Source organism: Moschus berezovskii, chromosome 24, assembly GCF_049115385.1.
Source record: "Moschus berezovskii isolate FMDL1 chromosome 24, NW_MosBer_1.0, whole genome shotgun sequence".
Taxonomy (NCBI): Eukaryota; Metazoa; Chordata; class Mammalia; order Artiodactyla; family Moschidae; genus Moschus; species Moschus berezovskii.
In genome coordinates, this window is record NC_142483.1 from 26,729,102 (window position 1) to 26,755,575 (window position 26,474).

General features: G+C 37.5%; 1 protein-coding gene across 1 annotated transcript in view; it reads right to left on the reverse strand.

The window, feature by feature from the left end:
• SUCLG2 (succinate-CoA ligase GDP-forming subunit beta) overlaps positions 1–26,474 on the reverse strand; it is a 294,314-nt gene that overhangs the window by 121,521 nt on the left and 146,319 nt on the right. The window contains exons 5-8 of the mRNA XM_055414285.2: positions 24,307–24,459; positions 22,356–22,445; positions 14,634–14,730; positions 2,010–2,171 (exon numbers count right to left, since the gene is read on the reverse strand). Coding sequence (XP_055270260.2) covers positions 2,010–2,171; positions 14,634–14,730; positions 22,356–22,445; positions 24,307–24,459 — 502 coding nt within the window. The remainder of the gene's footprint in view (positions 1–2,009; positions 2,172–14,633; positions 14,731–22,355; positions 22,446–24,306; positions 24,460–26,474) is intronic.

The window sequence follows — 26,474 nt, forward strand, 5'->3', positions numbered from 1 at the left end:
AAAGAGAAACCCGACATTAATAAGCCAGTTTCCAGCCTACTTGACATTTTATTCAACCAGATAAATTCACAGACGTTAAAAACACAGAAACAGAAAATGTACAAAGAATAAACAAAAAATACCCAGGAATGGGGAGAAGGATTTATTGAGAAGCTAAATCAATCTGGGAAAGACAAAGAAGGGAAGAGCTTCATTCAGTAAGCAATAAATGTGGACTACTAGTAAAGGGTTTTAGGTTCTAGACAGTAAAGTTTAAGAGATTTGGGAGAGAGGGAAAAGGCTATAAAAAGTTGCTAGAACCTATGAATTACATCATTTTTCATATTCTTTAAGAGATTTGAGTAAAGGAAGTGATTTTTTTTTTCCATTTTTTGCTTGCTGTGAATATGCTCCTTTGAATGTGGCATCCCTCAGGGGGTTGAACCATAGGGGTTCCAACTTCAATAGGACTGAAACACTTTTTTACACTCAGTGCAACTATGCAAGTTTATGTGTTCTCTGGAGAAACGAAGAAAACAAATGAACAAATGACAGCATCAAAACAACATTCCTAACCACTGTTACTGTTTCAAATTAATGTAAGAAATGTTTGCTAGCAACCTGATCATTAAAACTAGAACTAAAATACGTCAACATCCTAGAAGCTTTCTTTAAAAAAAAAAAAGTTTTAACATCAAAATTTTTATTTTCCAGAGCTAAGTTTTATTGACCAATTGCACTTCTTTTGCTTCCTATGCCTCATTATAGGAAATTATTTTCCTTAGTTAGAAAGTCCTCCCCACCAAAAAAAAAAAAAAAAAATCTCCTGAACATTATAGAAACTCTTCAGGTAAAGTACCTTTCACATTTTCTGACTTTGTATTCCTCAGATAATGCCTATGAACTGTGACTAACTAAGCCTGGGACAACTAATATAAAAATAATTTACATATGATCTTAAAACAATGTGAAATGTGTTAATCCTACTTTTGAGACTGCCACCTTGGCCAAATCATGCATACTCCTACAGAGGCTACAAAGAGCATACATTTAATTTGCTCTAAACACACCACTAAATCTTTCCCCTTTCTAAATGCCTACAAATATTGAGAGCACATTAGCTTATCAAGATAAGAATGATGTGAATGATCTAGTACATAAGAGTTTTTGTTCCAATATAAAGAAAGAGCTTTTGGTATCACTTGTAATTGGATGTCATTTTCTACTGTATGAACAGCAAACTACTAGATGAGGTCTGTTCAGTTCTGAATATAATGATACTGTTGGTTTAATGAGCTACAAATCTTTTTTATTTTAATTCCATTAAGATTGAGACCTCTGTTTCAAGTGCAATGAATTGGTTCCACCAGAAACATAGAAGCGTATAAATCTCAGTATTATATGCTTTGGACAATAACAGAAATTATATTGCCTCTTTAGACTTATCCTTATCTCTGCTAATAAGCCAGTATCACAAATTTAGATGACTATAATAAAATCAACTGTCTTATTAATAAGCTGACATAATGGAGTAAACATTTGATCATTTGGTTTTCACAGAACCACAAACTTTAGTATAATGATTAAAGCATGCATTCTCTTCAACTTCCTCTAAGAAAGCTATATATTTTAAACACAAATTTTGGCAAAGGTTCTAACTTTTACTAGTCAAAGTTCAACTGAGATGCTTTAAAATACTGGTCCTGAACTGGGGTGACTGTGCTTACCAGAAGGTAATGTCTGGAGACATTTTTGATTGTCACAACTGGTGACAATGCAACAAAGGAAAGAGCCCGACAGCAAAGAATTAGCCCACCCTAAATGTCCATAGGGCAAGAAGTGAAAAACCCTGCTTTAAACCAGTGACCACAGGTCAAAATGAACTTTTGAAAGAAATTTTGTTTTTATTTTTTTTTTAAGAATTTTTGGCTATAAAAATCTCATATGTTCACTTGCGATTGGGAAATAACATTTTAGAAACGAGGGGTCTCTAATTCACAAATTATTATTTTGATATAATGCTTTCTTACCAAAACAGGCAATGTTCCCGTCCAGTCCTATGTATTTTAGATCATATCTGGCAGCTTCATTTTCAATGGGCTCATTCTCTGATTTGTCATCCATAGCAAATATATCCTTTTGTCGGAATTCTGCGTTGTCATCAAAGTTTATCTTGGCATCAAAACAGACAACTAATAAAGAAAACACAAACATACCTAAATATCTCCTAATGATCTATAAATTACTGGGTTGGCCAAAAAGTTCATTCAAGTTTTTCTGTCAGATGTAACAGAAAGGTTCAAATGAACTTTTTGGCCAATCCAATAAGTTCTCCAGGCTGAAAAGTGCAGGAGAAATAAAATTGAATACTGTCATTTTCTCAGGCTTCAGACAGGAGATGCTGTTAAGGCTTTATCTTTAAACTTTAAGACTACAAAGACAAATATGACACAATCCCTGTTTTTGGAGAAAGCAATGGCAACCCACTCCAGTACTCTTGCCTGAAAAATCCCATGGATGGAGAAGCCTGGTAGGCTTGAGTCCATGGGGTCGCTAAGAGTCACACACGACTGGGCAACTTCACTTTCACTTTTCAAGGGACTTACATTCTAATAAAAAGCATAATAATTTTTATCTGTTGGTTTCTATGAAATGACAATATAAGTTGCCATCACTCTTTAAAAGCTACACACTGGCATAGCTAAATATAGCTTTGATTTGCAATTTTTATTACAGTTCCTATTTTTAGTAGTTAACCTTTCCTGTCAATGCAAAGATAGACTAGACAATAATGCTTAATATTGCTGTCCTCCTACAGCCATTTTCTGATGTTGCAAAATGAAGTTTCTATTTAGTCACTATCCTCCCGAATATGTCTAGAAGATTTAGTGGAAAGAACACCAAGTCAGAATCATTAGATTTTTTTAACTTATTTGATCCTTAACTAACTCTGTAACCTTGATAAAAATAACCTACTTTCTTGCTGGACCTCAGTTTCCATATTTGAAAAGTAGAAAAAGACAATCCCCAGACTGCTGATATACTTACTCTGGGGTCTGCTAAAAGTATACCATGATCTTGATGTGAGTAGAACCACCTATTGATTCCTGTGATTCAAGTTACAAAACATTAAGCGGCCAAGACTGGTCTGTTACAGTGGAAGGCTGCCAGACATTATTACCAGACGGTCTCCACCCACTGGTGCTAGAAGGAATCTCTAACTCCCCAACTAGCGAGGAGCCCTGGACACAGTGAATCTCACTTAGTGACAGGAATGGACCACAGATAGTTTTCCTTGACTTGTAGATCTTCCACATGTGCAATCAGGGAGCTACTATGGTGGGGAGTGGTGGCATTCTGGTGTCTTGGATCTGATCTCTTCTATTACATCCTTCAGAACAGAAATTATTGTCTAGGATGATACTCCGTAATAATCTTCTACTTCACTTGAGATATCGACAGGCAGGGATCGATGACCATGAATTTAGATATTATTCATTCTCCACCAATACTGCTCATAGGCACCTAAGTCTTTTCAGTAAAACAATCACCTATGTGCATTTCACTGGAAAGTAATGACCATGGTTTGTTAATACCACCGGCTTCTTATGAAAAGACAATATTGTTACCTTGTAGCATCCTGGAGTTAAAGACCCCAGAGAGAGGGTTTTTATTTTTATTTTTTTTAAGTCTCTTTACCACAATAAGTGAGGATTCTGGTACAAATCTGTAAAGAACTGGCATATTAACATCAAATAATTCTCTGCATAAATAAAAGTCCAACCACAAAGTACTTAAAGTAGCAATGACTGACAAGGGACAATATTATATGGAATTTAATGTCTGCCTGAGTCCTTTGTCTTCCCACAAAATGTCCAACCACTTTACCCACATACTATGAATATACAGGGCAAATGAGTAATTACCTTCCAGAAATCCTAATGACAGGATCCTAGTTAGCAAAGGAACTGGCCAATGTTCTCTGCTTGCTACAGTAGTATTGTCTCAGCAATTAATGACTTCTATAACAATCAGCAGGAAAGCAATGTCACTGTTGGCTTTCCACTGGGTTTATAAACATACTTTAATTAATTTATTAGCAATTTTAGCTCCTTCATTACTCACTGTCAAGATTACTTGGAACCAACATGTTCAGAATGAATGTGCAAATGCTATGAAACTGACTTCCTAAGTGAAGAGTTTCAAATAAAAGAATTCTTGGTCAAGATCAATAAACCAGTATATCAAAATAGGTCCAGGCTGATCTTTGCTCCTTGTAAAGACTACTAGCTACTTGAGAGAGAGTATAATTAACAGCTATGTATGCAAAGCTCAGAAAGCAGTCTCAGCTAAATGCCTGCCAAGTCAGATTTTCAAAAGTCTCTTTTTCCTGTAGTATGGCATTTATGCCTAGTACAGAAATGAGTTCACTGTTTGGGGACCACCTTGAGAGAACTTTAAGAGTTAAAAAAGGACTTAAAGATAGTGACAGCGGGATGATAGGGTTATCTGTAGGTAAGAAAAAGGTGTATCTACAATGGGCCCTTGCCAAACATGCTCTCTTTGTAGAGAAAAGTAAACAGCATAATTAGGTCAAATGTATATATGTTCAAGTGCTTTTAGAAGTTAAAAACACTACACAAACAGGAAGCAAATAAAGCAACTTAAGAGTAAAGAAAGATAACCAAAATTGAACTGCCACCATTAATACCTAAATTTTTTCCGGGGAGGGTGGTGGCAGAGGGGAAATAAAGCCTTTGAGGTACATGAAGTCTGTTAGACACATATTTGTTAAATCTGCTCAGTATTTTTAAAACGGTCTCAAACATACAAAGTGCTTTCCAGCCTAACAATCTCTGTTTATAATGTTACCTCATTTGAAAGTTTTCCCTTGAACTTGACCACTTAATGTAGACTCTAGTATCAAAAACACCTGGGGAGGAATTACAACCATCATACTAACCAGGGAGCCATTGCCTCTCTTAAGTCCAGTGGTCTTGTCAATCAAGTGGGACCAGAGCATTTTCTACTGCCTTGTGCTGCTAGAAGGGCAGGATGCATACAAGCACTTAGCCTCGCTAACAGCTGGCACTTACTGGTGATTTTTATTATTACCACTGCCATCTTCTACATGCACAGTGCTTTCTTAGGGCTTCAGAAACAGGACAGGTCCTTAGGGCCCAGGATACAGGATTCTCTTCTCTTCCTATCACTGAAAATGACCTGTACTTATTCCTCTCCCTTATAATCCTAGACTTCTGTTCAGAGTAAATCTAAACTAATGCCTACTAGAGTTTACACATGTATAGATTACCTTTTTCCACAGGAAGGATTTTAATGGTTGGCATTCCAGGCTTTGGAACTGACAAGAGAAGGAGATTTTTCTTAAAGGGCAATGTTGAAAGAGATGACTTGGTGATGCTTGAATCACACCACACCTTTGTATAAGGTCAGGGTGGTTATAGATGGGTTTAAAAAAGCCCCAAGTGAGACTCTAAGTCAGGTGGGGGTAGAGTAGCCCTTAGGCAAGCTCACTGCCAGTGTTTGTAACCACAGTTTTACTGTTATTCAGTCACAACCATTCATTTACAAACCTCTCTGGTTGCTGTCCTAAAACAACAGCAACAATAGAGACTATACATAAGACTCTATTTTCGAGAACATTCTCAGTTCTTTACCACCCTCTGAAGTTCCCTCCAGCCTAGTATCTATTCAGTTCAGTTCAGTTCAGTCGCTCAGTCGTAGCCGACTCTTTGAGACCCCATGAATCACAGCACGCCAGGCCTCCCTGTCCATCACCAACTCCCGGAGTTCACTCAAACTCATGTCCACAGAGTCGGTGATGCCATCCAGCCATCTCATTCTCTGTCGTCCCCGTCTCCTCCCACCCCCAATCCCTCCCAGCATCAGAGTCTTTTCCAGTGAGTCAACTCATCACATGAGGTGGCCAAAGTATTGGAATTTCAGCTTTAGCATCAGTCCTTCCAATGAACACCCAGGATTGATCTCCTCTAGAATGGACTGGTTGGATCTCCTTGCAGTCCAAGGGACTCTCAAGAGTCTTCTCCAGCACCACAGTTTAAAAGCATCAATTCTTCGGCGATCAGCTTTCTTCACAGTCCAACTCTCACATCCATACATGACCACAGGAAAAACCACAGCCTTGACTAGACGGACCTTGGTTGGCAAAATAATGTTAGGTGGCTGCAATAGAGACTATAATGCCTCCAAACCCCCTAATGTTTACTGTCGCTTTACAGAAACAGGTTGCCACTCCCAGCAAAGCTCCAGTTCGCATCACATCCATATCCTACTTTAACAACTGAAAAAATAGACACAGGTATCATATATGTATTAGTGAGAGAGAAACTTAGAAAAGTGCATCACAGTAATGTGAAAACAAAAAAGTGTAACAAACAAACTAAACCAAAACCTGCAGCTGGCACAAAAGGAACAGATCAATCCCTTAACGCCAACTGACACTTACATGCTAATTTCCCCCTGGAAGACCCCCTCCAAGAACACTTTCAGAACTGGTGGATTAAAAATGGATTGTTTATGTCAATAAGAGCACAATAAAATAAACTTCCTTGCTAAGACCTTGGCTTTTTCATTTAATAAAACAATACACTATGGTAAAATATATTTTTGGAGGTGCTGAGCTTGGTTCAGACATTAAGATTTTCAATGTCACATTAATGACACTTCAATTCTATAGAAAATTCAACTTGAACAAAGGCCATTCTATGTACAAAGTGGGTGAAAAAAACACACCTATTAATATTTATAAAACAATTTTAACCATCAAAAGCACATGGTTACATGCTTGATAGATTATACAAATGAATTTTCCTTCTGAACGAATATCAAAGAAAGCTGCGGTACTTATATTCATAGGGTGTTTTTGTCGTTTTGTTTAATGGTGTGAGATCCTGTGAGCTGCTAATTCAACAACCTCAATAAACAGCGTGACTGGCAGTTATTGGCCTCTGACCCTAGAGTTTTAACAAAAGAATGTGCCACAGAATTAAACAAAAGAAAAATACATTTCAGAGGGGAAGATTCACACATAAAAGAAACATAAACACAACAGGAAATAAGACTGTCATAATTAGTTTGAAAAATAACTTGTCTTCAGCAATGTACTGAATTTGATTTATGATAAATAACCGTAATGTGCTACAGAAAAGCACTTTGCTAAGATGGCCTTAAAACGCTGATACTTCCCAATTAGTCCCACTTTCTGTTAAATGTTACTGTTTGAGGAGTTGTATACTTTTTGAGAACTTTTCTTTAGTTGCTGTGAAAGGAGAAAAATAGATACGAGGCGGGAGGGAACTTTAGAGGGAGGTAAAGAAGGGAGAATGTTCTCGAAAATAGAGTCTTATGTATAAAGAAAGAAATACAGAGAAACACCCACCAACAACATGGGCACAGAGCAACAGGATAGTTATTTAGGGAAATTAATCTGAAGAAAGAAAGGAATTTGATATGCCATTTAACTTTGTATCACCCAACCTTAATTCCCATGGATTCTTGGCCAGAGAGTCTTGGTTTTAAATTGTGTTTACAGTCTTTGGGACTCTGTGGGAGAGGGTGAGGGTGGGATGATTTGGGAGAATGGCATTGAAACACGTATGTTGTCATATGTGAAATAAATCACTAGTTCAGGGTCAATGCATCTTATAGGATGCTCGGGGCTGGCATGCGGGGATGACCCAGAGGGAGGATAAAGGGAAGAGGGAGGGGGGAGGGGGGTTCAGGAGGGGGAACTTATGTAAACCCGGGGCGAATTCATGTCAATGTATGGCAAAACCAACCAATATAATATTGTAAAATAATTTACCTCCAATAAAAAATTAATTAATTACAAAAAAAATAAAATAAATTGTGTTTAATTTCTTTAGCTCAGTGAATGAATTTGGTCTCCAACTGATGAAAATGCCTTAGAGCACAGGAATTCTTAATCTCAGGACTACTGACATATTGAGTGAGATCATTTTCTGATGAGGGAGACAGCACTGTGCACTGTATGATGTTTAGCAGCATCCCTGGCCTCTATCCTCTAGAAGCAAGTAACATCACACATCCCAAGTTGTGACAACAAAAATGGATGCTAACTAGATTCACTATGGTGATCATTTGGCTAAAGAGATACAGACACATATATACATATCAAATCATTATGGTATATACTTGAAACTAACATAAGGTTATATGTCAATTATATTTTAATTTAAAAAAAAAAAGTGTCTAGACATTGCCAAAGAGTCCCTGGGGAACAAGATGCCCATCTTTGCCATTGAGAAACATTGTTTTAAAGATACCAAAGAAAAGTGTCTATGTGCAGGCATATCTGACTGAAAGTGGGGCGAAAAGAAATAGGATATAAACTCACACAGTGTCTTACAAAATAAGTATATGAATGAAGATAGGTATATCTATTTTTTAAAACCTATTTTTTACCTGGCTACAGATTTAATGAATAAAACCTGGCACTGCAAACTAGACAGTAAGGAAAATAGTCCATTTCTCTCTATTTAATTGATAGCTTGCTTTCAGTTCAAGAAAAGTTAGGTCATTCTCATAGGCATGTTTTGACTCAATGTCCCTTTTTCCACAGAGAAACTGCCTTTTTCTGATACCATGTGATTCCAGCAGGACCCAAGTAGGACCAATCAGTATCATCTGAAAGGACTGTTAAAGCCTGCTGAAGGAGGAGGATGGGAACTGGGAACCATCTTCACTGACAGCTCCAGAGATGCTGGTTGATAAAGATGCAGAGTTAGAAGCAAGCAGCTAAGGACAAGCAGAGAATCCCTGATTCCCTTCATTCCTTTAGCCAGTTTACTCCTAAACTTCTCCGTAACACAAGTAAAATGAGAACCCTCGTCCTCAGGGGACTTTTTCACAAAAATCAGGCTGATGCAGTTCTCTGTCACTAACAACCATTATAATCCTAACTAGCAGACACTAATGGAGAAGGAAATGGCAACCCACTCCAGTGTTCTTGCCTGGAGAATCCCAGGGATGGGGGAGCCTGGTGGGCTGCCGTCTATGGGGTTGCACAGAGTCGGACGTGACTGAAGCGACTTAGCAGCAGCAGCAGCAGACACTAAACTACTAAACTACATTACAGTCAGTAGTGCCAACTTAGATGTTTGAACCAGACTATTAATCACACTGGAAAAAAATCATTATTTGGGTGTACTTCTTACCAAAAATTCCCCACGGAATAATAATCTATAAGCAGTATAGATATTATCGAGGCCAATGCTATTTATTCCACTATGTACCATTCATAGGACCAGTCTCCTGGATTTTGAAAAGATACTCAACAAGTAAGACAAGACTGAAGAAAGTTTTTACAAAGGAACTATACAATAAGTAAGTTTAAAATAAAATTTTTTAATTAAAAAGTTTGGTATAATGACAACTTTCTTAAACTTCTAAATTAAAAGAGTAACTGTTACACAAAGTTTTAATGGGAAAGGTAATATATTTTGCCTGTTGTTAAGTGGCTCAGTCATGTCCAACTCTTTGTGACCCCAAAAACTGCAGCACATCAGGCTTCCCTGTTCTTCATCATCTCCCGGAGCTTGCTCAAACACATTCATTGAGTTGGTGATGATATCCAAGCATCTCATCCTCTGTCATCCCCTTCTCCTCCTGCCTTCAATCTTTCCCAGTATCAGGGTTTTTTCCAATGAATCAGGTCTTCACATCAGGTGGCCAAGTACAGGAGCTTCAGCTTCACCATCAGTTCTTCCAATGGATACTCAGAATTGATTTCCTTTACGGTTCACTGGCTTTATCTGATTGAGAGTCAAGGGACTCTGAAGAGTCTTCTCAAACACAGTTCAAATGCATCAATTCTTTGCCACTCAGCCTTCTTTACAGCCCAGCTCTCACATCCATACATGACGACTGGAAAAACCATAGCTTTGACTAGACAGTCCTGTTGCAGCAAAGTAATGTCTCTGCTTTTTAATATGCTGTCTAGGTTGGTTCTTTCCTTCCAAAGAACAAATGTCTTTTAATTTCATGGCTGCAGTCACCATCTGCAGTGATTTTGGAGCCAATGAAAATAAAGTCCATCACTGTTTCCATTGTTTCCCCATATATTTTCCATAAAGGGATGGGAACAGGGATACCATTATCTTAACTTTTTGAATGTTGGGTTTTAGGCCAGTTTTTTCACTCTCTTCTTTCACCTTCATCAAAAGGCTATTTAGTTCCTCTTCACTTTCTGCCATAAGGGTGGTGTCATCTGCATAGTTGAGGTTATTGATATTTCTCCTGGCTATTTTGATTCCAGCTTGTGCTTCATCCAGCCCACCATTCTGCATAATGTATTCTGCAAACTTAAATAAGCAGGATGACAATACTCCTTTCCCAATTTGGAACCAGGCCATTGTTCCATGTCTGCTTTTAACTACTGATTCTTGACCTGCATACAGGTTTCTCAGAAGGCAGGTAGTGATCTGGTATTTCCATCTCTTGAAGAATTTTTCAGTTTGTTGTGATCCACACAGTCAAAGGCTTTAGCATAGTCAATGAAGCAGAAGTAGACGTTTTTCTGGAATTCTCCTGCTTTTTCTATGACCCAGTGAATGTTGGCAATTTGATCTCTGGTTCCTCTACCTCTTCTAAACCCAGCACGTACATCTGGAAGTTCTCGGTTCACGTAATGTTTAATCATGTGAAGGATTTTGAGCATGACCTCACTAGCATGTGAATGAGTGTAACTGTGCAGTAGTCTGAACATTCTTTGGCATTGTCCTTCTTTGGGACTACAATGAAAACCGATCTTTTCCAGTCCTGTGGCCATTGCTGAGTCTTCCAAATTTGCTGGCATATTGAGTGCAGCACTGTCACAGCATCATCTTTTAGGATTTGAAATAGCTCAGCAGGAATTCCATCACCTCCACTAGTTTTGTTTGTAGTGATGCTTCCTAAGACCAACTTGACTCTGCGTTCCAGTCTGGCTCTAGGTGAGTGATAACACCACTGTGGTTATCAGGGTCGTGAAGACCTTTTTTGCATAGTTCTTCTGTGTATTCTTGCCACCTCTTCTTAATATCTTCTGCTTCTTCTAGGTCTATACCATTTCTGTCCTTCATCATGCCTATTTTTGCATGAAATGTTTCCCTGGTGTCTCTAATTTTCTTGAAGAGATCTCTCATCTTATGCTCAGTCACTTCAGTCATGACTGGCTCTGCGGGACCCTATGGACTGCAGCCTGCCAGGCTCTTCTGTCCATGGGATGCTCCAAGGTAAGAATACTGGAATGGGTTGTCATTACCCTCCTCCAGGGAATCCTCCCACTCCAGCTATCGAACCCATGGCGTTTTCTGTGTCTTCTGTATTGCAGGCTGATTCTTTGCCACTAAACTACCTGGGAAGCCCTGAAGAGATCTCTAGTCTTTCTCACTCTACTGTTATCCTCTATCTCTTTACACTGTTTACCCAGGAAGTGCTTCTTATCTCTCCGTGCTATTCTTTGGAACTCCACATTGAGATGGGTATATCTTTCCTTTCCTTTTTACATTTTGCTTCTCTTCTTTTCTCAGCTATTTGTAACACCTCCTCAAGCAAGCATTTTGCCTTTTTGTGTTTCTTTTTCTTGGGGATGGTCTTGGTCACTACCTCCTGTACAATGTTATGAACTTCCGTCCATAGTTCTTCAAGCACTGTGTCTATCAGATCTAATCCCCTGAATCTATTTCTCACTTCCACTGTATAATCATAAGGGATTTGATTTAGATCATACCTGAATGGCCTAGTGGTTTTCCCTATTTTCTTCAATTTAAGTCTGAATTTTGCAATCAGAAGTTCATAATCTAAGCCACAGTCAGCTCCCCGTCATGTTTTTGCTGACTGTATAGAGCCTCTCCAACTTTGGCTGCAAAGAATATAATCAATCTGATTTTGGTATTGACCATCTGGTGATGTACATTGTAGAGTCATCTCTTGTGTTGCTGGAAGAAAGTATTTGTTATGACCAGTGTGTTCTCTTGGCAAAACTGTTTGCTTTTGATCTGCTTCATTTTGTACTCCAAGACCAAACTTGCCTGTTACTCCAGTTATCTTGACTTCTTCCTTTTGCATTCCAGTCCCATAGGATGAAAAGGACATCTTTTCTTGTTAGTTCTAGGAGATCTTGTAGGTCTTCACAGAACCATTCAGCTTCTTCTGCATTAGTGGTTGCTATATATTTTCCTATTATTGATCTAAAAGGAAAAACTTTAAATATTCTGATTATAAATATTGTCAATATTGCTAAAATATATATGACTGCTTTTATAGCTCCTAAATAAAGGAAAGTTTTAGGGAACTGTGACAATGATGAAGTTAATTTGTACATTTGGTCAGTAATCAATGTTTCCTAATTGGGTTTAATTTGACTACTGCTCATTAGAGTTATAAACCAACATATTTATTTAATTATGATTATAATTCAATAACTGAACCTTTATGGTACAATGAACAAATTAATAGCTAAACTTTCCTGTTAAAAATATCATATAAGACTTATGTTTTAATGAACTGTATACATGGAATGTATTTTATGGGGATTCCTTCAAAGAAGCTCAATAATTATACTTTCTCTTAATAATTAAAAAGAAAACTTCAGATTTCATGAGGTTTTACAAACATTCTCTAGGAAAAGTTTCTCATATCCTTCTTCCCTGCTGTAAACCTTTCTGTGACTGACAGCTTCCCAAAGGGTTAAATGAAAATGCCATTTTTATCCCATTCTGTGGCTCAATTCCCATTTTTTGTTACTATGAAATAACCAGGTTGCTTATGTATATTGGCTTAAAAAGCAATATATGTATGACCTTTAAGAACTTAGAGTGAACTTCCTCTCTTGGATTTAATTACCAGTCACTCAATGCAGCATGAATTTTAACTGATACTTTCAAACTGGAGACTATTTCTAGATCACTCTGATTAAAGCAAATTAATAGCTTAAGAAGGAAAAAACAGAAAAGAAAGCAGGTCACCATAAGTTAGTTTGGCATATCAGAATCAACATGCATTCCAGACTATGAAAGACAAGGATTTGAATCCCAGCTCCAGTATCTAGCTGCCCTTGGGGAAACAAATTCATTTTTCAGTATTCTATAAAATGGGATAACAACGCCTTACTGCAGGATTATGTTAAATGATAAATAAGAAGACACATACGTTTATCACAGCACCAGATGTATGAGATCAAGAAACAATTTTCTTCCCCTCTCTCTAGAAAATACTGATTATTTTACAGTCAAAAGCAATTTTTAAAATATTTAATTATACAGGTAGTTTGTTTATAAACCAGCAGCCACAGGATTTTATCTAGTGATCACTTGTGTAAGCCATGAAACATTAATTTCAATGGCTTCTTAAACATGAGCTCTTTGCCTGTCCTAATTTGAAAGCTTCAAAAATATACAAATAAAACTAAAATAAATAGATAAAAATATAAAATCTATACCTTTCCTGGGCTACTTCTATATTACTTGAGAAGAACAACTATATTTTATGAATGGGTGGGACTAGCCTATTTTGTGTCTGACACTGGATGCTTATTACACAATCATCGGTCACCTCATTTTGAAAAGTGCCCTACAAGTTAGGTTATCATGTTTTTACTCACTGTTTTGGATTTACAAACAAAAACAAAAAAATCCCTGAGGCTTATCCCTTGTACGTGGCTGGAACACAGCAATCCCAGGCCTCTCTAGGTTTCAGGGATATTCTGACTCTGAAATATACTAGAGAAAAAGCATTGTACCATCCACACTGGTCAACAACTTATTTGTATTTGTACATAATGGGTATTTATCAGTCCAGTGGTAAATCCTCATTTACTGACAGCCCACAATATGCTAAGCAAAAAGCAAGAAAGGGGGTTGAGATATAATTTTAAAAAGGCAAGGTTCCTGGAATTTACCAGTACATTTGGTAACACTATCCTATTCCCTTGATATTCTACCTCCTACCCTAAACATGCATATCTTTAAGCTTTTGCTCTCAAAGTATTCAGACCTTACTGAATACTTGCTGTATGCAAGACAGTGCAATTGTGGTAGGTGCTAAGATGTAAGAGTGTTACTGATTCACTACAAGTACCCAGTGAAAAGATAAAACCTTCCCCACAAAAAAGTCTCCTTCTCCCACCTGAAGCAAAAGCTGCTAACCAAGGGGTGAAAGAGGTCGATGATGGGGCATTAGGGATTCTACCATGATGACATAACTTCAGTAGGAGACACAATGTGAAATCATATGCAGGTTTAGAGAAACTAAAAAGTGAAACTAAAATGTTCCAGTTCCATAAAAGCAGGTGTATTCATCACGCCCAAGCACTGTGGCTCCTGTTCACACCTAAATCTTTACCATCATAGCAACAAGGAGGGACCTGAAAACTAGGGGATGATGGTAGATGGATGTTTCTAAATAAAATAAGAAGTAACTTCCTGTGAGGCTTGGCATTTGGCTACAAACTCAAGTGCTAAAATGTTCAATTGCATCATGGGAGCATTTAAAAGTATGGCAGGAATTAAATTACTGAAAGAAATTAATGCAAGGCTGCTCTATAGTCTTTTGTATAGTTTATAGTCTGCATAAATAATTACATTCATTCATTTTCTCTCTCCTTCTCTTACCTTGTCCTTCTGGAGTTTCACCAAAGGGATTTACTTCCACCTGAGTAGCATCAATTTTCAGGAAGAGATTGTACAGCTTCTTAATTTGATCTGCAGCCTAAATGTGATCAAGTGAAATGAAATTTCATAAAAGTAGAAAAAAATTTTATTTTGCTACATTAATGAAACCTTAAAAATAACAAGCTGGCTATTTTCAATTAGGTTTTCTGAAGGGAAAAAAGAGAAGCATAACTATTTTAATTTCTATTGCTACTCATTAGAAGGAATTGTTCAACTTTCCTTCAGACACTAGAAAAGACCATCATCAAGAAACAAAATATTTTCAGTATGGTCAAAAAATGTTGTGAATCTTTTTGAAAATTATCATGTCCCTATTAGCTGAGCTATACTGTAATATGAGCTACAATTACTAATACAAACAAACACCATTTAAGTAAAAGGTAAACATGATTTTAAGAGTTTTTAACAACGAGGTTTTCCTTATTATGCTGGAATAAAACTGCTATTATATTCATCAATCCAAACCTATAATCTGTGAAACAACAACTACTGATTATCTATTGGAAATGGTTGCAAAACAAGAAGATGGAAGACCTAAACAGTACACTTACTGAATAGCAAAATTCAAACTGAAAACAGTTTGTCCCAAAGGCATAAGCCACAAAGAACCAGAATATTCAAGTTTCCCTGGTGTTGTACCCTAACTTCATTTTTCTCACTCTGCTTGAAACTCACTCGCTCATTCATTCTTTTCAACCAACATTTTTTAATTGCTCATGTCACAGCAGGCTGGCACTATGTGATCTGGGGCTAGGGGAAGGATCTCAAATAAGGTGTGACAGCACCCAGGAAAGCTCGCACCTGCAGTAAACACAGCCTGTTCACCATTAACACAGCAAAGTGAGACTGTGTAATGTGCAATCAAGGCTGAATATTGGGGTTTAGTCTTATTCTTAGTTCCAACTTATTTCCCAGCCATGCTTTCCCCATTCCCACATTTTTTTTCACGGTTCCCATCCTGCATTATTTGCCCTCAGATTTCTTTTCAGTTTTTCCCCATCTAAACTCTATTTATCAGGGGAGCTGACACTTATACACTGGGTTTTCAAGGCTTCTGGGCCATCTGGCTTCAGTTCAGCCAATGGGAAGCAGCAATGGGAGACAGGAGCTGGGAAGAAGGAAAAAAGGATATTTTTACTCCTCTCTTTCTGCATCCTCTCACTTTAATCCCCATCAGGGTCCCAACTTCTGTGTCTCAAAGTCCAGTAACACTACCAGCTCACATTGATCCTTGAGCGCATAGGTGGCAACAACTTTCTGTTGCTGTTTAGCTCTGTGTTGCCTCTCTGTTCACTCTGAAACTTCTCAGCTCTCACAGCACCTACTTAACCAATTACCTAGAATAAAGTCCCACTGTGGTCAATACTGTGGTTTCCCAGGTGGCACTAGTGGTAAAGAATCTACCTGCCAGTGCAGAAGACATAGAGACGAAGGTTCAATCCCTAGGTTGGGAAGATCTCCTAGAGAAGGGTATGCCTACCCACTCCAGAATTCTTGCCTGGAGAATTCCGAGGACAGAGGAGCATGCTGGGCTACAGTCCATAGGGTCACAAAGAGTCAGACACAATTGAAGTAACTTAGCACACGTGCGGAGAAGGCAATGGCAACCCACTCCAGTATTCTTGCCTGGAAAATCCCATGGGTGGAGGAGCCTGGTAGTCTACGGGGTCGCGAAGAGTCGGATACGACTGAGCGACTTCACTTTCACTTTTCACTTTCATGCATTGGAGAAGGAAATACCCACTCCACTTCTTGCCTGGAGAATCCCAGAGACGGCGGAGCCTGGTGGGCTACCATCTATTGGGTCGCACAGAGTCAGACACGACTGAAGTGACTTAGCAGCAGCAGCAGCAGCAGCACACGTGCACGTGGTAAACACTAGGAGTGATTTCTCTGTTCTGGTATTAACTAAAGAACTCTTGGAGATGTAAGTAATTCATTTTACCTTATTTTGTTTGATGTACATGTGTAAACTTTCTTAAATCCTAATTTGAAAGCCAGGGGATATAACCAAATATATATGATGAGTAATACTGAATATTTATATTAATTTTTTGTGGCTAGATAGTACATGTGCATAATACAAAATCCCCAAGGTATACAAAGTTCTCCCTCAGAATCTTTACCAGACTCCCCAGCTACAGAGCCCCCAATCTGTCCTCCTGTAGCAGCCACTTTATTGGTTCATTAAGGATACAGTTATACAAATGCAAGTGTACAAATTTTTCCATTCATCTTTTTTAAAAAACAAACTTGGTTCTACACTTTGTTTCTTTACTGACAGATTTCAGAGAGCCTTCAGCAGAAAAACAAAAAGAACAATCTTGTAAATGACCACATAATATCTTATTGTGTGGATGTATCATAATTCATTTAACCTGTCTCCTAAATAATGGCCATTTGGTTTCCAATAGCTTGACATTACTTCAAATGCTGCCTTATCTGTGTGTGTATCTAGATCTATCTATCTATACATATACATATACATATATATATATATATATCTCCTTATATCCTACAGTGATTAAATATCTATAGGATATATTGTCTGAAGTGGGGAACAAGGGTAGGGCATTTTACATAATAAAAGATTATCTTAAATTGTTCTTGTTCTTATCTTAAATTGACGCTTTCACTAATGTCCCCTCCCACAAACCAGCATTATAGAGACTTTTATTTTTTTAACTCACAACCATCAGCTATTTGGGTATCTCATTTATGGTTTTAATTTGAATTGCTCTAATTATGAATAGACCTGAGTATTCTGTGAGAGTAAGACATCTGTATTTTCTATGCTGTGAACTCTGCATAGGAAAAATCCACGTATTTTTGGTGTTTCTCATATTAATGTACAGGAGCCATTTTTACATGAAGAAATTTCAGCTCTTTATGTCATAGAAATAGTATTTTTTTTTTGTCCTTTAACATTTGTTTTTTGCCCATGTTTTTGTTACTTCTGCCACAGGGAAATCTATTTATATTAATAATAATGTCACTCTTCTTTTACAGCTTCTGGTTTTGTGCCAGATTTGGAAAAGATTGGTCCCAACCTAACAATTCTATCATTATTTTTTCAAAAACTTAAGATTTCCTTTATTTAATATTTACTTTTTTTTGGGGGGGGGTGTAATCCAAGTGGATTTTATTTGAATTACCGTGTAAAGCAGGTAAGTGACTCACTGTTGAAACTTTTTACATTTTTAGAGATTTCCCAGGTTATCAAACGAATGTGCAAAGTGAGCTGCATGACAAAAGCATGATGTCTATTCTGGACACCATAGCATCACTATACCTACACAGCCTCTGTACACAGTCAACACAATAAACAATGGTAGAAATAATCATTAATATAATAATATGGAGAGACTTCATAATAGAAATAAATTCTGAATGCATACAAGTATAAGATCTTATCCTAGCTACTTCAAAAAGTTTTTGTTTTTAAGTACACATAACATAAATTTCAGGTCTTCCCTGGTGGCTCAGTGGTAAAGAACTCGCCTGCCAATATAGGAGACATGGGTTCAATCCCTGGGTCAGTAAGATCCCCTGGTGAAGGGAATGGTTACCCACTCCAGTTTCTTGTCTGGAGAATTCCATGGTCAGAGGAGCGGTCTATGGTCCATAGGGTCACAAACAGTCAGACATGATTGACTGAATAAGCGTGCACACGCGCACACACACATACCCACACACACAACTTCACTTGGCACAACGTTCTCAAAACTCAACCACAATGCAGCATGTGTCAGGACCTCTCTCTTTTTCAAGGCTAAACAACCTTCCGTTGTATGTATATACTATATTCCGTTTATCCATTTACTTGTCTATGAAAACCTCGGTAGCTTCAAAACTTCTAAAACCTATATTAACATCGCTGAGCATGAAGCCTGAATTTTCTCATGCTACTGTCACTGTAGTTATACGTTAACACAGCACTTGGGGGGCATCCATTATTACAACTGTTAATTATTGTGCAAAGGCTACTATAAACATTTTTTGAAGCAAGACTGAATCTGTGCTGTAAGATCTGCAAGGGGTAAACGGTATAAAATCTGTGTTGTAATATCCCCAAGGGAAAACCAGCCTGGCTTGCAGACAGAACGTACCTTATTACTGAGGCTATACACCAAATGACTATAAAGGCCATCCAGGCAAAATGTGTCAGTCTGCCCAGGTGTAACAGCACGAAATGGCAGGGCCTATGGCAAGCTGAGGTTGGCTCTTCTACTTTCTAAATGTGTTCAAATTTAAAAAACAGATTAAACACCATTCAAAGGAAACATTCTGCTAGTTAACGTGTTGTGAGCCAGTTTGTTACTGCCACTTATTTCCTGAGGAACCATGCTGTCCAAATATTTATTTTTTGCCACAATTAATGTATTTCAAGGTTATATGCTAAGCAATTAAAAAATTAAGCCTAAAATCAAACATCCTTGGAGCTGTGCACATGAAACTCTGACAAATTTACTAATGTCTTCAAAAATGTTTTAACAGGTTAAAATAAAACTGGAAAAAACTTCTATTGCATCCCAGGAACTAATACTTACACTATTCAAATATGGTTCTTAAAGCTAACCAGAGATAGAAACCATACCTAGAAGGGTTAGTGAGCTGGTATTAACTTGGCTGATCAGATATTTTCATCAGTTTAAATACTGGAGGCACATGCTGACAACTCATGGAGCCTACATTTTTAGAAATGAATAGTATCGATGGTAATTAAGACATCCTTGAGGAATTTGTGGATTTTAGTCATATTCAGTTTTCTCATGCCTTTAGTCTTTTCAGCCAATTCTTGCTGAAATATATTTTCACCAGGAACATGTATTTTGCAGGTTTTTATGCAAGGTGATGTTTATTTTTGGTTAAATCTAATATTAATACATCATATTTTAGAGACATCAGGCATGAGTCACAGGAAAGATGTTAATTTTACAAGAGAATCATTTTATACATTGTTCATCCATGAGTGAGGCACTTCCAAAAGACCAAACCACATCCTAGCTGAAAATTAAGTAACTTTCAAAGTCACATTGAATCGAGGGGGCTTTAAGATACCACTTGTTTATCAAAACATCACCAATGGCTGATCATTTAAATAAATGTTTTCTCCTCTCAGACACCCCCTGTGCTCACCGCACACTGCCCACTCATGTATGAGGAAGCACTGTAAAACAGACTCCCGAATCTATGGCACCCATTTTTTCCTTGTGCTCCTGTGCCATGCATTTCATTTTCTGCTGCTCAAATACAAATGGATGTCCCCAGATGAACAGATTCTGACACAACTGCAGCTGAGATCACTGTCTCTCCTATCCTCCCCCGCCCCGCCCCTGCCATTTTCACTCCTTCACATCCCCTCTTCCTGCGTTCACTGTCAGCAGGTGGACCACTGCCCTCTGAGCCCCTGGGGAACAATGGCTGCTCTTATCATCTCTGTTCAACAGGGTTCAGCAAATGAGCTTGGTTCAACCTGCTGAGGAAATGAAGATTTAAAGTCTTTCATATAATTGGCAATGACAATAGGAAAAATATGAATTAAAAGACTTCTTTACCTTCCTAGATACATAAAACCAAAAATATAATGACAATATAGCTACTATCAATCCCTAAGAACTTGCAGGTTCATCTTCCTTCCATAGATAACTCTCTTAAAACCTAGAGTATTTAAGGTACTCAGGAAACATGATTTAGTCATTTAAGAGCTATAAATAACTGTTTATTGTCTCTTACATTATGTTTGGCGGGGGGAGCTTGTGACGTGCATAATATTGTTACTGCCTTCTCTAGAACTTGCAGGTATATTTACCTCTTGAGCTTTCAAACCACATGGTGAGTAGATTTTACCCACTCCAAATTTATTCTCTTGCCACTTACAACTACTCATTCCTGACTCCCCAGGAATTTCTTCCAAGTAGACACCTCAGATGTGTTACTTCACTTATTCATGCATATGATAGATATTTCTTGGACATCTAATATATTTGCCAAACACTTTGTTGGCAACACAATAGTGAGCAAGACCAACCAAGTCCCTGCCGTGATACAGATGAAGATCCAACAAACCAGACTGCAAATGACCAAGAGAAATACAGATGTACAAAGTATAGCGGGTATAAACAAAGTTACAGGGCATATTCTGGAGCTGAGTGTAGGATGGTATGGTTAGAACACAGCGACTGTAGCTCTCTGTGACCACCACCAATACACAAGAAGTTACTTAATAAATGTCAAATGATCAGTTAATATAGTCTGTAGCTAATATACTTCATGGCCTCATTCTCAGGAAGTGAAACCAACCACTGCAGCCCTTACCCAAGAATCCTCCAGTAGCTCTCTTTCAGCAGGTCACTAACCTGGCATTTCTTCACCAGTCTCAAAATGACAACTAATTCCTCTAACTGTCCACTGAATCCTGGCTCTTTCTATCTCCACTGAGGCTTAGTCCCAGATGATCCTGTTTGCTACTACAATGTTGAACCTTCTGCTTTTCACTAGAGGTTTTCCTCCAATCTTCAAATAAGTGCCGTCCTCTCTTAATTTAAACAAATATTATTTTGAAGTCTTACTGTGCCTCACCTTTCCATAACTTGCCTTTGTGTTATCCTTAAGCTTTTAAAGTTAGACTCAATCAAAAGAAACGGTAAAGACAGGAAATAAACAGTGTGCAATCGACTTTTACTGGAGGAATACTGCCCAACTAAATTAAGGGAAACTACAAGAATCCCAGAGCCCTAGGACAACATACAGACAGACACACAATGAAGGGTTATTAAGGTGGCTTCTCTTAGTAACAGAGGAGGAAAACAACAGCCAGTAAGTTTTTCTGATTTAATTATGAGACGAGGAAGCATGCCTGCACAGACATAAAATCAGGCTCCATGGGCAGGACCAAGGGCAGTGCAGGACTGTGATGCTCAAGACAGATTCTCTCCCTTAATAGCTCAGAGAACAATTTTCCTGTCTTTGAAACCAAGGGATATAATTACTAAATTGGCATAATTTAAGCTGTTTTTAGTCAGGTATTACCTCTGTGTAATTAGTATTCATCTCAAATGCCCATTAGCTATAAAAGAACAGCAATTAATTAGGTAATGTTTATTATTATTAATAATAAGAAGTGACCTTTCTGGAGTACTGAATATGCATTTTCACACATCAGGTTACTCAATCCTCATAATAACCCTCTCAGTTAGGATTTCATCACCCCCATTTTACAGACTATGAAAGTGATGTTCAGATGGTCTGAATCACACATGTACTGGGTAGCAGTGCAGGATTCAAACTCAGTTTGCCTAACTCTACAGCCTGTGATTCTAACCAGTATACCACATCTTATAATTGATGTACTGGAGATGCACTGCTATAGAAAAAACAAACTAACATACATAACAAGCTGTATGTGTCTGCAGGCAACACACTCTTACTACACACGTACACACCAATAAATATATATATATATATAAACACATGCGTCATAAACATTCTCTTTGGAATACCAGGAAAGTATTTTTTCACCATAAACAACTGTAGGAAAAAAAGAGAAAACAATAAATTGCCTTATTTCCTGATAATCATAAACATTAGACACAATTAATCAAAGTTCCCAAATGTTTTCTGAAACATGTTAGACAAACCAGTCTCCAATTGCTCAAGTACCTGGTTTTTAGAAGGCCCGAGGAAGCCTAGATTTTCCGCCATCCGCTGAGCTTGGCTGTCCTTTATCCCTTCAATAATGTCAATTTGCTCCTAGTAAAAATGAATCAGATGAACAAAATTCAGACAATCAAATGAAAAGATTTACAACCTCAAAAGAAAATGCTTAGTATTTATGTGCAAATGAGTAATTAAAAGTGTGGCACCTTTCCAGAGATCTCTGAGTTGGGCCACCACAGTTGTCTATGGGGTATATTTTAATTAGCACACCATCTATAAAACAGCCTTTTCAAAACTATATAATTCTTCAGGGTGGCATGCTGACAAGACGATCGGATGCCAGTTTTCACTTTTAATTACTATACAGATGGCAGTGACGCATATTTAGTCAGTTAATTTTTATGACATGTTTTTGGAAGGCTTCCAAAGTAAGTTTATCCTGCCTAATATTGCTGTTAAGTTCAGAGTTTGTCTTATATAGGTTAAATATTACCTTATGATTTAAATACTCTGTTGATGATTATAATTATTAATAATACCCAAGCTCTACAAAGGGCTATACCCTCCAAGATAATGAGTGTTGTTTAGATACATTATTTCATGTACTCTCTTAACAAATGTAATGACTTGTTTTAAAAATGTTACTTAAAAAAAAAAAAAAAGTAGGTGTTACTGGCAAGCCAGAAAGTAAAGTCTCAATTTAACTTCCAAAGTAGTTAACTTAAATATGTAACACTGGTGAAAATATTTTAAAACCAATCTTAAAAGTATTAGTACCTTATAAATGAAGAGCTTCAAGAAATAAAATTCTTGCTTTTTAGAAGAAAAAAAAATCACTTTCTAAAAGAAATAATAAAGGTTTTTACTAGAAATTTTTTGTGTGATTTTTTTGACACTAAGAACTTGGAATTAAAAGCTAGGGTTAATAGTTCTAAAGACCTTAGGATTTTCTTCTTATAGCTGAGGTAGGTTTAGAAGCACTTTGCATATATTATCTAATTTAATCTTTAAATTCTATAGGGAGGGAATATCCCCATTTGCATTTACTGATTCAAAAAACTGAGAAACTTATTGACTAGTTAGGATTTGACCCCATGTCTCTTTGACTAGAAACTAATCTTAACATCTAAAAAAAAAACAAAAACAGAAAGGACAACCCCAACAACAATAAACTACACACACAAGATTTAAAGGATTGAAACAAACAGAATCTGGGCCTTAGAAAGATTCTACTTTACACTATGCTAAGCTGCTTTATTGGAGAAGGCAATGGCAAGCCACTCCAGTACTCTTGCCTGGAAAATCATATGGACAGAGGAGCCTGGTGGGCTGCAGTCCATGGGGTTGCTACTAGTCAGACTCGACTGAGCGACTTCACTTTCACTTTTCACTTTCACACATTGGAGAAGTAAATGGCAACCCACTCCAGTGTTCTTGCCTGGAGAATCCCAGGGACGGGGGAGCCTGGTCGGCTGCCATCTATGGGGTTGCACAGAGTTGGACATAACTGAAGTGAGTTAGCATCAGCAGCAGCAAGCTGCTTTATTACCAGTACTGAAAGACATCGAGGCAGTTTCTAGTTCACATCTGATTTCTAGGAAACAATTTCTGGGTCTTATTTATAAATGAGGTAGAGTTAACCAAGAGGAAATGGAAATTTCACATTCTTCTCCCATTGGTTAATTCTTGTGGCAAGTTGGATGGAAAGAAACTAGAGAGGAAGAAAAGGCTAGAAGGAGGAAAGAATGAAGGGAGAAGAAAAGTACAGAAAATATCTTGAAAAGCACATATTTTGATCTACCCTACCTTTTCTTACTGGATATCCAGTATGAAAAAGGACTCAATATCTTCATGCTTAAATCCCAGACACAGTACACCAGGCTCAGAAATCAGTCTTTAACAGTGTGTACAGAAACAATCAATGAACAGAACATAGTCAGGAAACTAAACATACCTTAAAAATAAGTTCTGGATTCGAAGCTGCCACCTCTTCAATGTCAACGCCCCCCTGAGGGCTGCCCACCAGCACGGGGCCATTGCAGGACCGGTCCATCAGAATGGCCAAGTAGGTTTCCCTGGAAATGTCCAGGGCTTCAGCAACCATCACCTACCACATTAGCGGGAAAGTCAATTAAGTCAGCATCGAGCTGATTTCCACTTGGAAATCTATACAAACTTGCTACACAAATCAAACAGCTTCATTTTCAGGCTCTTCAAACCCAGTGAGATTTGAGAGTTCTGCTCTCATGGTGCACAGTGCCCATTTTCACCTCCTTAATTGATCCTGTTAACTTTTCAAGTGACAGGTATTCAGTTTGCCTCAAGGAACCTTCCCACTTTAATCTTCCTTTTCCTCTTCAGAAACCCTGACACTTGAGAAAAACTCCAGGGAAGCAGATGTTATTTTAATTTGAGACATTAGCAGTACATATATATTACTACACTGATTCTTCTCAGATTGCACTGGTGGGAAACCAAGTTTGCTTGCCAAAGAAGGATTCTTTTTATGGTGTGTCTGATGCTTCCTATGTTTGGATACTTTTGTCTCTTGGATCACTGTATTTTTATTTCAATTTATACTTTCTCTTAAATTACAAACATAATATTTGCTTGTTCAAAAATAAACGCTGACGATACTAAAAGTATATAGAGGGGACAGTGAAAGCAGTCCCCTCCTGCACATACATACCCCTTGGGCCCCAGCAGTCAGGATGTTCATGAGTCCCTATAGAACCTTTGTAATGATCAGAAAAAAAACATCCCTTTCTCTATGAGGATGTAGTCACGTTCCAGGGCCATGACTGGGCAGGAGACAAACTGGACAGATGAATTTCCTTCTCCCCACATGCTCCAGCCAGTCCTTTTTGCTCTGCACAACCTTAACGAAGGCACAAAGCAGCCCTGCCAGGAAAATCACTACTAATTTTTACCTCTTCCCTATGCATCAGTAAGCATTACCAACATGCAATCATCTTGCACACGGATAAATATCACACATGCTTGAATGGCTCTCTTTCTTCCTTTTTGTTTATTATCTTAATACTATAACTTAGATTGTACAAGGTCTTCTCTCTTCATTGTGACTACATAGTACTTATATGTCAATATTTATTTGACCTTGTCCTGGCTGACAGACATTTATGTGGACTTGTGTTTCTAAAAATGCTACCTCAGTGATTATTTCTGTATGTGTAGCTTTGCTCCATTGTTTCAGTATCCCTCTGGTCAAGGGATATAAAGATAAAATGGCTAGGTTTTAAAATAGTTTCTTCATATTTAAAATTTTGATAAGTACTATCAAATTTCCTTGGAGAGAAATGCTAGACCAACTTACACTACCAACAAAAATAGTAAAAAATGTCTTGGATGCTTTTTAAAAGAAAATAAGAACATCTATAAAGAATCAGCACTAGAAGTAAAAATAATAAAATCACATACATTGCTTTTCCTAAAAAGGAATTCAGTAATATGTTTCACCAAAAATGTTACTGATTAAATAATAATAGAGTTTAGCTCCCTAGAAGCCAGAAAAGCACTAATTTTTAAGTCACATGAAGTGGGATAAATATATGATGACCTAGAAAGCTATAATGTAATGAATACAATTAACTCCTTCTTTTCACACCTCTATAGAATTTATGACTGGTTAAAAACAGAGTACCTTAGAAGGGGCTTCATAGTGATTTTTCTATCATAAATGGTAGCTCATGAGTGTGTAAGAAATATTTCTTGGCACCTGGTGTTAGGATTTTCATAGAACCATTTTTATTTCAAGCTCACTTTCTAATACACAGCTAGTCTAGTAAACCAGATTTAACAACTTTCAATAGTTACTGTAACAAACAACACAATGTTATAACTTTTTAGGGTGTCATTCAAGTGTCCTATTCTTAATTTTCTCAAGTGTTGACAGATGTGCTATGTATTCTATCAAATTTCTATTTGTAAAGACCAGCTGCTGTCTCAAACAGCTCTTGCTTGCTAGAAATAGCCCATCACTCTTTAAGAAAACGTTCCCAAGAAAATGATGATTTTCAATAGATAATTCATGGACTTTTATAAACAGACAAATTTTCTGACATGGAGATGCCCTTTATATGACCCAGGATGTTGAAATCCTTT